Source organism: Perissodus microlepis, chromosome 20, assembly GCF_051167445.1.
Source record: "Perissodus microlepis isolate ML-2025 ecotype Zambia chromosome 20, ASM5116744v1, whole genome shotgun sequence".
Lineage (NCBI taxonomy): Eukaryota > Metazoa > Chordata > Actinopteri > Cichliformes > Cichlidae > Perissodus > Perissodus microlepis.
The window spans coordinates 31,019,612-31,035,631 of record NC_140480.1 but is presented as its reverse complement, the minus strand read 5'-3'; the positions used below and the strand labels follow the sequence as shown (position 1 = coordinate 31,035,631).

Genomic DNA, 16,020 nt, shown 5'->3' with positions numbered 1-16,020 from the left:
GGTGAGGCTTCCAAAATGATTTCTTCCATTTGCACCTTTGATCCAGGAGGACAAAATTTCATCCCAATGTATACTTGATTGTATATTGTTGGGTTGACAATAAAACTCTACTTGACTTTATATACAGTCTATATGGTGAACATACCACTCTGACCCAAATGTTGCTAAAAACAGTCAAATAAACACTGTGCAGCAGATAGGCCCACACACAAAGACAAGAAAAACAACATTTTTTTAATGCTTATTTAAAAAAAAGTTTATTACTTTATTCTGGTAACCATTTGTTTTAGCTCATGAGGGACTCACATGACTCACCTTCGGCCGCTTCACTGTAAACTCATGGGATCGACCTACACAACAGTAAGATGAATGTGAATTATGTCGCAGTCTTCACGTATCTGCTCTTGATATCCCAAATAAAACTTTATCCACATGTTTACATACTTGTAAAACCATCCGCTTACTGCTTTATGACATGTGAGAGAATAAGAAATTATAAAAGACAATGGAAAACAAAACAAAACAAGCTTTTAGAACTACCAGTAAGAAATCACTACAAAATGCAGTCTGGTTTTTTCAGTTGTGTCTTCGTTACAGAGTTTAACATTAAGCATGTAGTCTAGATACATTTATAGTAGAATAAAACGTCATATCTCGGACCTGTGGTCCTAACACTGACATAGGTCATACTCCAAACCATTCATTTTTCTAGTCTAAGTAGAATAATCTCAGCTGATTCGTTGCTGGAAAACAGTTTATACAGTCGAACTGACAGGCTCACATAACTAACACCATGACATATTGTTGGTTTAAGCCAAGGAAGAAAAAAAAAAGTAGCAGTTTTGGTCCAGTCACAGCAGGTCTGAATAAAAGCATCACCCTCTGGATGCGCTGAGTTGAGTCATTTGCGCTAAAATTTGTTGCTTTTCATCATCGTAGCTGAATTATTGCACTTCTTGCAGAGGAAGTGAAACAGAAGCAGTCCGCTACAGGTCTACTTGAGTCATTTTGAAATGAGGTCAACGGCACAATAACTCAGCAATATGCCTGCAATCAACAAATTGAATGAATATTGCTTTTTAAGATGTTTGATATGTTGTTCAGTCTTCAGAAACAATGTTTTTCATCCGTTATACTAATGATATCCAGTGCTGTCATTTCGTTATACTACACCCCTCTCCACGATCAGCTCTGCCCGTTTCCACACATTAAAAATGTTTTCTGTGGCAGCGTTTTCAGTCCACGCTACCGTTTCCTGGAGCTGGTCCGACCCAGGCTGGCGGTGCTGGAGCGGCGACTGAGGATGGGCGTGGCAGCGGTGGGCGACGTCTCGTTGGGGCAGCCGTGCTGGAGCAAAATATCGATGCAGCTTTTGCTCCCTTTTTTCGTGGCCAGCATCATGGCCGTCTGGCCTTGGTTATCTTTCGCTTTCACATCGGTTCCATACTGCAGGGAAGAGGCAAAGGACAGAACATGATATTTAAGCCTGTTTATTGATTAGATATTGATTAGATGATTGAACAGTTTGAAGTGAAGTGGAGCATATAGCTGAAAAATTATGTGCTGCTCCTCTTCTATTACTGTTGGACAGATTTTCTTTGATTTGCATAGACAGTATATAGAGTTAAGGTAATAAATAAGTCTAACCAGCATATTCATAATTTGATTTATTACTGATTTTTCAGAATTTGCTTCCCTGACGTTCAGTGTTGTCTATGATGACAGGTCATCAGATCTCAGGACCAACATTTAGTTTTTCTTAAACTAATTTGTTATTCAAACTGCTTTACTCGTTTTAACGTGTGCTGAGTGTCTGTTAACACAGACTCAGTCTAGTAAGGGAAAATTATTCCATTACAGAAGAACTCCAGGGGTAGAGCACATTTATTAAATACCACCTGAACACTGTGGAGATCCCAGCACAGAGTCCAGGTGCACTAAAAACAGCCTGTCATCATTTCTTTTGAAGGTTACGGAAGTCAGCACATTCAGTGAAGAGGCCAGCTGGCAATACTGCGATTAGCAATGAGACAGTGTTCTTCAGCTTCAGTTCTTTTACATTAAATTGGATAGAATTGCAGTTTTAACATCACTGATGCTTGGCTGAAATTACACGCACATAGTTTTTTCTTTTTGATTGAAGTTTTTGGGTCAGCTGTTCACACAGGATGTGATTTCATTACCAAACACTATTGTAAAGTGATGAATATCTCCTGCATTTGCTTTCCTTGATTGTAATCTTATGTATGCCACATGTCTGGTCAGATATTTGATGAAAGATATCTATTGGCCTAGTTACAGCTCCTACACCCTTCACTATAGACGTCGACTCTGTGGGTTTTGTGGAGAGTCTGGCACACTGAGTGCATATTATAAAGCCCTCAAACACGGAGTCTGCAGGAGTGCAGGCTTCTAACCACACTGTGCAAAGTACAGCAGCTTTTTAATGTCGTTATAAAAGCTAATAATGACAAACAAGAACAAACAATTTAATATTAAGAGGGCAGCATGTTTTTGAAATGTTGTAAGCACCTGAGAAAAACTCCAAAGGCACATCTGATAAGGGTATAAACTGGTGCAGATGCTGACTGAAAGTTCCTGTTTCCCTCAGAGAAAAAAGAGGCAGCTGCCAATATGACTCCACAGAGAGTAACACTCATCACAGAATGGCAAGGGTACGTGTCTGCAGAGGCATTCACAGTTTCGAAAGCACAGAAGAGTCCATCACTAAGCATTTACACGATCATGGTGTGCATGCATGCACACTTCTACCGGTCAATTTTTGAAGTAGTTTGTTCCACCCCTATTTCTTTTACTGTGATTTACAGGACTAATTAACTAGTTGTGTTGTTCTACACTCGTCATTGGGCCTGAGGAAATATGAAACTGATATGAATGAGTGTGAACACAAAGAAGATACGCACCCAGATGAGCAGCTGTGTCATGACCACATCTCCCAGCTGGCAGGCAGCGTGCAGAGCCGTGCGAGGCAGCGAAGGCGAACCGGCCGGCGGAGCGTTGATTTGTTCTTTAGTGCTGTGGGCCAGAAGGAGCAGGAGCCTGGGCAGATCTCTGTCGGTCACTGCAGATAGCAGCCACACCGGCACACCATCCTCTGGAAGCTGCGTCCCTGAGGCCGGCACAAGAGGCGCCACAAAGGCTCGCTGTTCATACTTGGCACGGATCCATGACTCTCGCTCCTCTCTAGAAAAACAGAAACAATACAAAGGAGACACACACATGTAAGATTACACACTCTTAGAAGCACTGCAGTGTAAGCAAATCAGAACTTTGCTTACATTTAAAACTTGACATATCTGCAGGTTTTTAGAAATTCCACTATGGGTGTTATTTGTTCACGTTTTTACACATTGGATATTGAGCGATCAGATTTTTACCTGCTTTTTGTTAGTTTATTTCTTGGGTCTGGTATTTGATTTTTCCCACAAGCACACGAAACCAACGACAACTTCTCTGCATCACTTTTGACTCCATATTTAACTATTTAAATAAATGTACATTAGATATGAGCAGATGCAGTTTAAGCATTTCATATATGTTTAATCACGAGTGCAAAAAAGTTCTGCAACTCCGGCCATAAAAACAAACAAAAAATAAAATGCAAAAAAAAAGGATTAAAATTTGTCTGATCTCCCCTTCAAAGCTGTCTCCTGGTGCACTTCCAGTACTCCTGTTAGAAGTCCTGCTCTAAGTACTCGTGTCCATTTGTAGACTTTTTGTGGCCCATAAATTTGCGCGTGCGAGTTTTAAGGGAGAGGCTGGCTTTTAGCTTTCAGTGAAAGGGCCTGAAGAAGATCGTTGGATCGTTGTCCAAATGAAATCTTTTTGATCACACTGTGATGAAAACCTGACAACATTATAATATAACATATAACAATATGATTAAATGGCTGTAACTAGGGTAAATTAAATAATATTACTCATTAATATATTTACTTTTAGCCCTTCTGTGACAATGAATCAATTTTGATTTTGACTGATGAACCTTTTTTTTAAACCTACTAATAAACCTAATAATGTATATCAATGAGTTTTATTCATAGTTTAAATCTCATTTAGTAGCTCTAAACGCAAATGTAATCATTTGTGTACAAATCTGCTTAAATAACATATTTAATATTATTTTAGACTTCATTATTATTATAATTTATTAAAGTGATTTAACATTTTTCATGAAATGTTGTCAAATGACACTTTCTGTACATTTTATCTGCTTAAAACTTGTATAGGGTGTACAGGGTTATTTACAACAGTTTTTGACGTGTGCTGTGATCTGGCTCGACCCACCGTGTCGCACTCGGTGTGGGTTTGGTCCGTCCTTGGGTGCAGCTCTCCCAGATGCTGTTGGCCATGTGGTTTCCGATGGCAGCCAGCACCTGTGTGAGCTCTCCCGGCCAGTCGTCCAGGTCCAGCGAGCGCACACGGGACAGGTGAGTCCCCAGGTTTCGGTGGATCCCTGAGCACTCGATGCAGATCAGCGCACCCAGATTGAGACTGGCCCAGGTGGGATCTGCAGGATGGGAGAAGAGAGACTGCTTAGCAAGAATTAACCATGAGCCGATGGCTGCACCACCACAGTCTGTGCAGGGTGTGAATTATGCTCCAGAGTAAATATGCAGCTGGCGAGAAACGTGCCAACGTTTAGGAACTCACTCGGTGCTTCGCAGTCCACACACTGACTGTTGCCTTTGGCATTTCGGATGGCCTGCAGCGCTACGGCCTCGCTCTGACTGCTCCTCTGCGCCTGCACAAACACCCATTTGCATCATTTATTCATATCCACACAAGTGTTTCTGTTTCATAAACAAGTGGTGCTTAAAATCCAACCGCTACCTCAGTAACACAATGAATAGTAAAACGCATTGATTAGAGCAGATTATGACACCACGTGGCATTAAAACTGCAAAACAAAGGCATTTTATATTGAACTATTTTTAAAGTTAATAACATTTACTTTCTGACATTTTATTTGAGAGCCTTAATTTGGAGTGAGTAAATGTTTTCACTTAGAAATTCTGCTTTGGCACAAACAACTCATTGCTAACTGTCCAATCATGCAAGGCTTTGTAAAGATGCCAAAATAACTGCAGCACAACATGAGGATGTTTTAAAGATAGAGATAGCCACATGGACCAAACAGACGTTCTTGTAGTTTACAGAATAATCAGTCATGTCACTTAGACGCCGACATTAAATATACTCTGCTAATTTCCCCTAATGAAGACCATAATTTACCACAACTTGAAGCTATCAGCTCAGCCCATGAAGTCATCAGGAAAGTTTTACTGAGGTCAAAGATCAAACTATACAGCTTCTTCTTCTTCTTTTTTTTTGCAACTGCAGGATTTTACAACTAATTGTAAAGTGAATCTTTATTGATATATACTTAGGTGTCATATGTAGTAAATAAGGGCACAGAGGAGGCTGTCAGAGTTTGTCTTTATGAGGGTAAGAGTTAATGACATCTGTTTAAATCAGTGCTATTTCCCCCCTCCTGTTTAGTGCATCATTCTCCTGGGTTTATATAGTTCCCTGCTTCTCTTCCCTACTTACAGTATTAAAATGTTATGATTATCTTTTAAACAAAACAGGAGAGCAGTTGTACGAGACGTATCCAGGAAAAGCGCATTCTGTGGTGTCACAGAAAGAGTGGATGATTTTAGAAACATTGTAATATGTAATTTATTTAAAAAAATAAAACAAAAACAAATAAACCTTTTAGGCATACTTTTCCCATTAAGGTTTCACTCCAACAATTAAATTAAAATTGTGATGCACATAAACTACTGTAGGTTTTTACTGGTTATTATTTGCATGTTCTTCACTTAAGAGTGCTTCCATTTGAAGTAATTTACCAGCAAAAATTCATCCACGAACCTTATCTTTCAAAACCTTTAAGTAATCTGCGCGGTAAATGCTCGTTTCCCACCCATCTGCCTTTTAAGAACCAACCTAAATTTTAACAGATTTGAGAACCAAAAGATTCATAAGGCTACAGTTCAGGGAAGTTTGATTAATTTACAGGGAAATCACCGTGCACATAACTCGTGGGCTGGATTCCTGGTGAATTTCTTTTAGGTTGCAAATATATAGCGCCTCTAAAAAAATGTGTCTTCTTTATTGGAAAAGAGGTGTGAGACTGTGCGGGTGTGATTTGATCAGATATGACTGGGATCGGTGACAGCACAGACTCAAGCACCATCAGATTTTGACTCAAAATTTGACCTGTATTCTTCCTGGCATTGCTTTCTTTTCCCGCTCTGCTCTCTGCCCCCACACTGCACTTTCATTCTGTCTTGCTGTGATCATTCAATCAAACCTTCACGCAGATATCCAAAGGAAAAGTTCAAGAGCAGGGAACAGTTTGTGGATTCTATTTTTGCCGCAATATTCTTCTCTTTAAGCCTCCAAGAAATGATGTTTTTAGACAGCAAAATCATTTTAGTTTAGGTGGAAAAATGGTGAGAATAAGTAAAGAATCCATTTCTGAAATGTGTTTTCTGTACATGTTTACCTTGTTTCTGCCACTCTCACAGGAACCAAGACTTGCCAGGATTTGGCTCTCTATAGCTGTGACCCACGAGTCCCTCTCGTCCATGCTCGGAGCCTCAAAATGCCACGTCTGCCCAGTAAACGACACTATGATGAAGTCGGCATTCTCTTCCTCTGCAAAGAGAGGGTGAAGCCGGAGAAACATGACATGAGATTTGCTGCATTCGACAAACCGAGAGAATGAATCCATTGAACTTTCAGTCGGTGGAGGAAAAATTAATGAAAAGCAAAACAAAACAAAACAGTGGTTTAGATTCAGACATGAGGACAGAAAAATCTTTGGGTTAATCACGCTGAGGGATAGTCAAACAAACAATGGGATGTAGATTATGGATGTCAGGCACACAGGGAAGGAAAACAGTCAGAGAGGACAAGCTGTGTCAGCACCATCACCCTCACTTGTTACCTGTCTTGTTAATGTTTCTCAAGCTACCAAAGCTCTTTAATTTCCACATTTTGCGTTTGGCTGCAGAGCGAGAGATAAGCAAGAGAAGAGGAGTGCAAGTGTTAGGAAAAAAAGGCAGATACGAAATATTCAGAGAAAGACAAACACATTTATTAATCTTTATCCACACAGAAGAGAAAGAACGGGAAAACAAGAAAAGCTGCGCAGGTTAAAAAAAAGTCAGAATATAAGCAAGTGTGTCTTAGTAGGAAGTAAAGACTATAAAAATCTCTCAGAACTAAAGAATAAAGATTTTATTTAGTCATTATCTTGAGTAAAATAGTTTCTGTATTTATAAAGCAAATAGAAAACCCAATTTCTTATTAAACTTAAACTTTTAGCATCAGTAGTTGCGCCTTGTGGAATGATGATGTTACCTTCGGCTTGCCCGACGGCTGCATCCCCTTTCTGATTCATGCTCTTCTTCCTCCTGTTCTTCTTCCTGTCGCTCATGGGAGATGATTGGCTGGGATCTTTTCCACCAAACGAACCGGCTGTCGCTTCCAGGGCATCTGACATTTGGCGCAAACATAACAAAACATACATGACAGAATTGTTTTCAGTCGCAGCGGAGCTGAGGCTGCACCCAGAGTGTCTGAGCCGGCGATGGCAGCTGAAAGGTTTCATTCCCTGCGGTACGTACCGACACTTTGTGCTTTGGTGGACAATGAGGAGGGGCAGCGCTGAAGCCCTCGTTCACCTCCTTGAGGGGACAAACCGCCAGACCGGTCATCGGCAACGACAGAGAGGGTAGCTGGACACAACTGAGGAACTGATGAAGAGAGGGAAAGTGAAGTGTTTATGTACAATAGGCCATATTTTTATGATCTTTCAGGCTAAGAAATATAAATTTATTGTTATCTAAAGCCTTATTTTCAAGTATAAAATTCCAGGAACAAACATATGGAAGGAAGATAAAACTAGAACCTGCAATCTTTTTAATAGCCAGCAGAGGGCGACTCCTCTAGGTGCAAAAAGCAGATTGTATGGAAGGCCATGACAAAACTAGCATTTTGTAATATTATGGTAACAGTTAAGAGTTAAAACGCATGATAAAGGAGGGTGTGTTTCAGAAGAAAGTAAACACAACAATCCTCGATTTCTTGGTCAGATCTACTCTAAATAAGTGGATTTATCAAAAAGATAAGAAGACATGTCCATCTTTTATATACAGTCTACAAAGTATGGTCTATTTATCCTCCTAAAGAAGACGTACCTGTACTGGTGCTATCAGCGGCTGGCAGCTCTTTACTCAGCCCGTTGACTCCAGGTACAGCTCCAGGGGGGGCGGGCGAGGGGCCTGTCGGTGCGACTGCTCTTGGAGGACGTTTCCCGGGAACTTTAACAGTCACACGCAGCAGATCGATTTCCTTTCCATGGGTATTCTGCGTGTAGTCCTGAAGAGGACAAGATGTTGCATGTTTTTAATCATCTTAGTGATCTGTAATGTTTTCCAAAACAGTCTTTAAGTCAGTCATGGGTTTTTTTTTCCTCAAAAGGCCCTGATTTAAACAACTGAATTAAAATATGATGCAAATAGCATCACATCTCATGAATTCTGCTAGAATACCTAAATTTCTGTAGATGTAACAAATAAGAATGGGTCTTTCTTTCAAAAACCAATAACAAAAACAATCTAAAAGCATAACGGGTCCCTTTAAATGTGAAAAGCTGCAGATCTTCTCTCCCCCCTGCTCGTTTACTGTCGCATTGATCGGTGTTGTGGTGTTTTCTTACACTGGAGCTGGAGTGATAAGACAGCGTGCCATTGTTGGACAGGGTGACATATTTCTTCTTCCACTCCTTATTCAGAGAGCTCCCACTCCTCTTCCACAGGATGCCCTGTCAAAAGCATCAACCGGGGTTGCATCAGTCACAGCAAACCACAGTCTGAATCTGCCTAAATTTAGAGCCGCCCCTTCAAAGCGTACCAGAAAGAGTTCGACAGCAATAGCTGAGAGCTCTTGTATTAATAGAACACCCTTGAGAAAGGTTGAAAAGGATGAAACAACAGACTTCTGTGCTGCTTATGTAAGACAAAATAAATAGACAAATGTATTTCTGTTCCCATCTTATTTCCGACAAGGGAATTGGCTTGTGTTATTGTTATAACTACAGTGTGTAAATACCCCCATCACTGGATATTCGGCTTATTTTTGCTTGTAACGGAAACCAAACCTGTTTGATCGGAACGCCCCGCAGGCTGCTCAGATCGCCTTTAGCGTCGCCACCTTTTTTGTCTGTGTCCCGGTTCTGCAACAAATCCAACAGAATTTAAAGTGTTAAAAAAGAATAGGAGACGATTTCAGCGGGGAGAGTCAGAGGGGGCCGAATGGAGTGAAATGAGAATGAGATGAAGGAGACTAAAAGGTGTGAGACACGAGCAGTTGGAGGTGACTGACCTTGAAGAGCGAGGGGCGTCTGGGGATGCTCTTCAGCGAGCGAGCGTTGACGCTGCCTCCCCCGTCTCCCTGTGCAACTCGCAGCTCTCTGTGGCTCACCACAGGGGTGGAGGGGAGGGAGTAGGCGTAGCCGATACTGGGGCCATTACTGGCCTGAGAGGAGGAGGAATTGGAGGAGGAGGTGGAGGAGGTCAGGAGGTCAGGAGGTCAGGATGCAGGATGGGAATGGAGATGAGAAGAGATGGAGAGAGTGAGGATGGGGTGAAAGACGAAACAGAGTCACAAAAAGGTGATGATGAGTCGATCGGTGTGATTGATGGAAACTGATGGATGAAGAACAGGGCGGGCCGTGTTTTCATTGACTAAGGTAAAGTAATCAAACACGACACAAGCGTTGGTGTACACAACTTTAGATGATCCTTTGAATGTCATTTACATTTTAAATATCACGATTAAAGCATATGTTCTCACAAATAACTTAAACAATGAGGGATAAAAACAGGAAAATATTAACAGTTGGAAGTCGTGTCCGATGTACTGTGCTCTACAGGGTGGGCTAATTTTTAACATCAGTGCCTTGATGCCAGTAATAGATGAAGATTATATTCCTGAGATAAATATAAACGCATAATATTTGGAGTTTAGGTTTTATTTTTATAGTCACTGGGATATTTCCAGGGATAATGCTTTGGTCCACCAGCAACAATTTGTTAAATGTTAGCATTCATGTCTGTTTTATGGTTATTTTCTATTTTACTTTGAAGTTTACATGTACTTCCTGTCTCTGTCTCCCCCTGATTCCCTGATTGTTTTCAAAGTAATCCAATATTTCCCTCTGAATATCACAAAAAACAAAGCAAATATCTAACATTTAGACTTATGTACCTGAGTAAATGTATCGCTTCACACCACTGCTTAAAGCTGCATAAGTTTTCAAAATGTATTTTTTAAATATACAATATATTTAATCCTCTTTTGATTATATTTGCGCTACAAATATACGAAGCCTTGAGGTTAATGCTCACTTCCACCTGCTCACACGATCAGTGAAAGTTCACTTACATGTCACATAACCTGAAACTGCTCAAGTGTCACTACTGCTGCAGGTCATCGTGAAACAACATATTTCTCAAAAATGAGAAAAAGGAGTTATGATTCCCAAAAACAGCAACATGATTTATTACTGTATGTTGCTTGCCAGAGGTGACTATTTTTCCACAAACCTGCTCTAAGAGGAAAAATGACCCCAGTGTACAAAAACTGCAGTTCCCCTAATGGCCACTAGAAGGTGGCTCTGGATGAGAGTCAACCTCCATTGTCTCTCATGTTAAAGTGTCCATATTTGTATCATTGTGTAACGTACTTACAGTCTGACAAGGGACAGTTTGGGGTGTGGTCTTGGATTCTGGAGTTAGGGGCGTGGCTGCTTTGACTAACCTCTCCACCTGTAATACCGGTGCCTTTTGGAGCATGTATGCTTTATTTGCTTTTTAGATCTAATTGGTGTCTTTTCTGTGCATTGCACCTGTACATTTTATCTATGCAACATGCGTACGTCACCCTTTTATCTAAATATGGTCACTTCTGGCTACAGAAAACAAAATGGCACCAGTCCAACGCCAGTATAAGCAACATTTTGTTATTACTCATGAAAAATACTTTTTGGATTTGTCTTTGAGCCAAAATGTGATGTATTCAATGGACGTCCTTTAACATAAAGAATATTTGCTGATTAAGTAATCACTAAAGTTATTTTGATCCAGTCTGACGGTAAGTAAATAAATAAATATGTGTGCCAAATTTCCTTGCAATGCATTTGGTAGTTGTTGAAGCGTGTGCTGCTGACTTACATCCCCAGAGTCTTTCTGCTAGCACAGCTTAAAACATGATCAGCTGGCATTAGAAGAACAGCCGGAGCGCTGCCTTATAAAACGGTGAAAGAGTGCTTTAATTTTGAAGACAGCATCAGCATAGCAACAGCAGAACACTTTCATCAGTGTCCTATATTTATCATGTCTTATGTAATATCTGTCTAGACCGAAAGAAGATTGTGTTTACTCAAACAGTCGACTAATAACTACCAAGAAGGCGTCACACCTGACTGTCATAGTCGCTGCTCTCTTTCTAACACAGTTCTTTAAATGTGCTCAACGTGCTGAACTTTTTGTTTTGGAAGTAAAGTGAATTTAAAGAAGATGTAATCAGCAACGAAGGCCAAGAAATATTCGAATCAATAATTGAATCCGGACAAATAATTATCTGAAGTAGAAAATACATGATAGAATATCCACTCAAAAATATGTTTTGTCCCTGATAAACATGAAGCAAAATAATTTGATTAAAATCCAACTAAATATATAAAATCAAAGGTTTATTCATTCAAATAATGAATCATTATAGAAAATAAGCTTAGATGATATGAATGTAAAACAATCACGTAAATTTCATTTGACCAGATTCTGTTAAATTTGATATTTTACTTTGATCATTTTATATATAATCAAATTATTTAAAATCCACAATTTGGGATAAATATTTTTTGAGTGTGTGGTGGAAAGCAATCACTACCGTTATTTCAGGTATTGCAATTTAATTTACGTCTGCTTTTCAGAGGGATATATTGCACTATTAACTCACTGGGTTTACTTAATATCCACATGTCTTTTCATCTGAAACATCTGTAGTTGGTGAAAAAACTCATGCAGAAGAAGAATGTAGAATATATAAATGTTTATCTCACAGCAAACTGTGTTGTGCTTTTTTCCAACAATGAAAAAAAAATCATACTTCTGAGAAACTAACTAGAAATTTTGATGTAATAACAGCAAATTCTGACAGAAAATATTTTTTTAAATGGCAAAGTCAAGCTTCCACAGTACACAGAATATTTTGTACGGTATATTTTTACATATTGTTCTTAACTTGAGTTTAGGTTTTGTGTGTATTTGTTTGAAAGCAATACTTTCATTTTCACTTATTTCTTACCAGGAAATGGTTACAGCACGTTACAGCGCTCTGTTTTATCCACATAAACTTAAGGATCTCACAGTTTAGCCAGCTTGGTTTTAAACACTGTGCTGTGAGATATACCTGTTACAGTGCACACAATAATTTACACATTATGGCATTAATATCAATATTATTAATGATCAAATAATAATATCTAATAGATGTAAGTTTTCAGTTAAATATATATTTATACACTTTTACATTATAGTATGTCAACTTTTCTTCCGCGTCTATGTGAAGTCAAAAGCACAAGATGCCTCAGTTATGAAGCGAGCTTTTTCATATTTTAGAGTAAAAACATAAATTAGATTATTGTCAGTCCAAAGACATTTGACATCATGCTCTAAACCTTAAAGTATAATACAGTAGGAATATAGTACTAGGTCCTTTTAATGTGTAATAATAAAGGTCATCATTATAGAAACTGGTATTGTTAAGATATGGTGCCAGACCAACAGGATATCTGAAGGTGGGGGGAAAAGGTGCCACTTCATCGGGGCTAAATAGTTGGTTTGTGGCTGTTTCACAAACCAACAAAATTAGGAAGTGTGTTTAGTTAGTTTTGGTCCCACAACAGAAAGCTTTTATTATACACGACTCCTGGCTGGTGCATTAATGCCAATCTTATTATAAATAAATAGATAAATAAACCTTTGTTTGTGCAAAACTTAATTTTGCAGAAGATGCATGATATACCTTCAGGCCTAGCCACAGTGACTGACATGTTGCTACCCTGTGATGGTGAACATTAAATTCTCCAAACCGGTGGGTAGACCATCGTTGGATATTAAGGAGAAACTAGCGCTCAGTCTAAAACGACCCCATTAAAGAATGGTTTCTTTAGTCAGGAAGAAAAATCATCACATAACTGAGCAATATAAACAAGTGAACAAGTAAAAATTTATTTCAAAAGGAAGTTACCCCCAACACCTGCTGAGCATTTTTGTGAAAAGCTCTATGTGGTGAGATAAGATCTTCTACCACTAAGTTTTGAAAACGGATCTGTTCTACTTACCAAACAAAAAACTGTTTCATTTTATTTACCACTTTTCTGCCACAGTTTCTTCAAAATGTGTAACACAAAGTCCACCGATCACATGAAAAAAGTTAGGTAGTTACTTAGAAAAAGGCTTGAAAATGTCAGGATTATCAAGATAAGGCTATCAGCGATGTGTGTTTTGTGTTTCATTAACCATTAAATGTGCAAATGCAATATGGGGTATCTCCTATGGGAGTGACCCAGCAGTAAAACCGAGAAAGGACGTGTTACCTGTCCAGGGAACGATGCTGATCCAGGTGTGGAGCCTCCCGAGTGACTGGGTGAGTTAGGCAGAGACTTGCAGGCCTGCAGTGCCGCCTGCTTCTTCTGAGCTACAATCTTCTGAGCAGCTGAAAAACAAACACTCAAACAGTTGAGTCTGTTTCAAATGTCAGTGTGTAAATAGTAGTGGGTGGGTATTTTTTAAATTTTATTTTCCTTGTGAATCACATCCTTAAGCCTGTTCTTTTGTTTGTGCTGATATCACTTATAAAATGTGAGTCAGCTCACCCTCTGAAAACACTCGGTCAACGTTGAACCCGTAGGTGGCGCAGGTCTCGTAAAAGAGGGAGTGACGCACGTCAATACACAGCTGTCTGGCTCTCTGATCTTCAATCACGCGAGGGTTGGTGCTGCTGATTTTATCTAAAGAAAGAAACAATATCAGCATTGTAACACCTGCTTGTCCCATAAGCATCTTCTTTTGTTGTGGATGTTAGGAACCCATTCATATGAATGCAACTCGCTGGACACTTTGCACATCTTGGCAGTAATCCTTAATTCTTCATGGCATAGATTCAACTAGGTGCTGGAAACATTCCTCGGGGATTCTTGTCCATATTGACATGATAGCATCACACAGTTACGGAAGACATGAAGCTGCTGCCACATCCCAAAGGTGTTCTGTTGGTTTGAGATCTGGTGACTGCGCTGGCCGTTTGAGTAGAGTGAACTCACTGTCAGGAAACCAGTTTGAGATGATCTGAGCACCACCATCAGCCTGAGCTGCTGATACAATGTAGGATGGATCCATGCTTTTGCTAGATTCTTATTGTGCCGTCTTAATGCTGAAGCAGAATTTCAGTCTCATTAGAGCATGTGACGATTGCCTGTTGTCCAGTTTTGGTGAGCTCGTGTACATTATAGCATCAATTTCCTGTTCTTAACTAACAGGACTGGCAACCAATGGGGTCTCTGCTGCTTCAAGGTTTGATGGATTGTGCATTTATCGAGCTTCTTCTGGACATTTTGATTGTATTGGGTGGTTATTTGAATTATTGCAGCATTCCTATCAGCTTGCAGCAGTGACCATTTTCCTCTGAACTCTGGCAAAACATGGCATTTACACCCAGAGAGCTGCTAAGGGAGGAGACCCTGAATCCTCCCTTAGTTAGGCTGCAATAGGTGTAGGCTGCTGGGGGATTCCAATGATGCATCCCTTCAGTTACTCATTCACTATGTGTTAATAGACCTCTCTGCATTGAATGGTACTTGTTATTAATCTCTGTCTCTCTTCCACAGCATGTCTTCTATCCTGTCTTCCTTCTCTCACCCTAACCAGTTGCAGCAGATGGCCCCGCCCCTGCCTGAGCCTGGTTCTGCCGGAGGTTTCTTCCTGTTAAAAGGGAGTTTTTCCTTCTCACTGTTGCTTACTCATAGGGGGTTATATGATTGTTGGGTTTTTCTCTGTATTACTGTGGGGTCTACCTTAGAATATAAAGTCCCATGAGGCGACTGTTGTTATGATTTGGCGCTGCATAAATAAAATTGAATTAAATTGAATTGAACTGCTGCTCACTGAATATTACAGTCTCTCATTAGTTAAGCTTAAATGCACTGAGTTCCTGTCATGTGACCGACTGATTAACTTAACTTAAGTTAATAAAGGTTTGGGCTCTGAATATTTAAGGGTACATGACTGATTTGTGCGTTTACCTTGTGTGCCGACCACTATGACTGGGATGTCTGAGCGGAAGGCGCTGAGCTGGCTGTAGAGCTGGTAGAGCTCCTGGAAACTGGCCTCATTCTCCAAGCTGAAGACCAGAATGACTGCATCAGCCCAGCTGCTGAACTGCAGGAGGAAAAGGATAGATGGACAGATGTTATCTTACTGTGCACTGATGGATGATGAAATGTGCAGTGTTACAGGTCTGTCACACTCACACACACAAACACACACATACACATCATCACAAAGAAGCACCTGTGCATCAGGTGGTCCAGCCTCCTCTCTGATCAATAATAAATGACTCTGACCATCCACCAGCACTTCCTTTTTGTACCGTCCACCTGTCAGGAACAGTGACAGTGACAGACAGGTTATTCAGCGGAGTGACACCCTGAGGATGAAGCCATATCACGCACCAGGTTTCTGAGGTGTCTCTCTGAACAGGTTAAACATGATTAAATACAAAACTCTTACCATCAGGTTTCTCGACTGCGGAGTAACTGCCTGTGATGTATTTGTTTACCAGCGCCGATTTGCCACTTTTCAGACTTCCCAGAACACCCTGATAGAAGGAGGAAGGAAATGCAGCACACACAAGTTGATT

The 16,020-nt window shown here is 40.1% G+C and overlaps 1 protein-coding gene across 3 annotated transcripts in view; it reads right to left on the bottom strand.

The window, feature by feature from the left end:
- Positions 1-241: 241 nt before the first annotated feature.
- Positions 242-16,020, bottom strand: part of agap2 (ArfGAP with GTPase domain, ankyrin repeat and PH domain 2) — a 28,159-nt gene continuing 12,380 nt past the window's right edge. The window contains exons 4-20 of one of the 3 annotated variants that reach the window (XM_084916115.1): positions 15,891-15,978; positions 15,672-15,757; positions 15,404-15,539; positions 13,979-14,113; positions 13,700-13,818; positions 9,421-9,573; positions 9,197-9,271; positions 8,756-8,860; positions 8,235-8,415; positions 7,662-7,790; positions 7,396-7,530; positions 6,980-7,039; positions 6,536-6,687; positions 4,675-4,765; positions 4,309-4,531; positions 2,925-3,204; positions 242-1,446 (exon numbers count right to left, since the gene is read on the bottom strand). In XM_084916115.1, the coding sequence (XP_084772241.1) occupies positions 1,246-1,446; positions 2,925-3,204; positions 4,309-4,531; positions 4,675-4,765; positions 6,536-6,687; positions 6,980-7,039; positions 7,396-7,530; positions 7,662-7,790; positions 8,235-8,415; positions 8,756-8,860; positions 9,197-9,271; positions 9,421-9,573; positions 13,700-13,818; positions 13,979-14,113; positions 15,404-15,539; positions 15,672-15,757; positions 15,891-15,978 (2,349 nt within the window). In that variant the 3' untranslated portion in view covers positions 242-1,245. The remainder of the gene's footprint in view (positions 1,447-2,924; positions 3,205-4,308; positions 4,532-4,674; positions 4,766-6,535; positions 6,688-6,979; positions 7,040-7,395; positions 7,531-7,661; positions 7,791-8,234; positions 8,416-8,755; positions 8,861-9,196; positions 9,272-9,420; positions 9,574-13,699; positions 13,819-13,978; positions 14,114-15,403; positions 15,540-15,671; positions 15,758-15,890; positions 15,979-16,020) is intronic. The other 2 variants (XM_084916116.1, XM_084916117.1) reach the window with 2 other exon arrangements.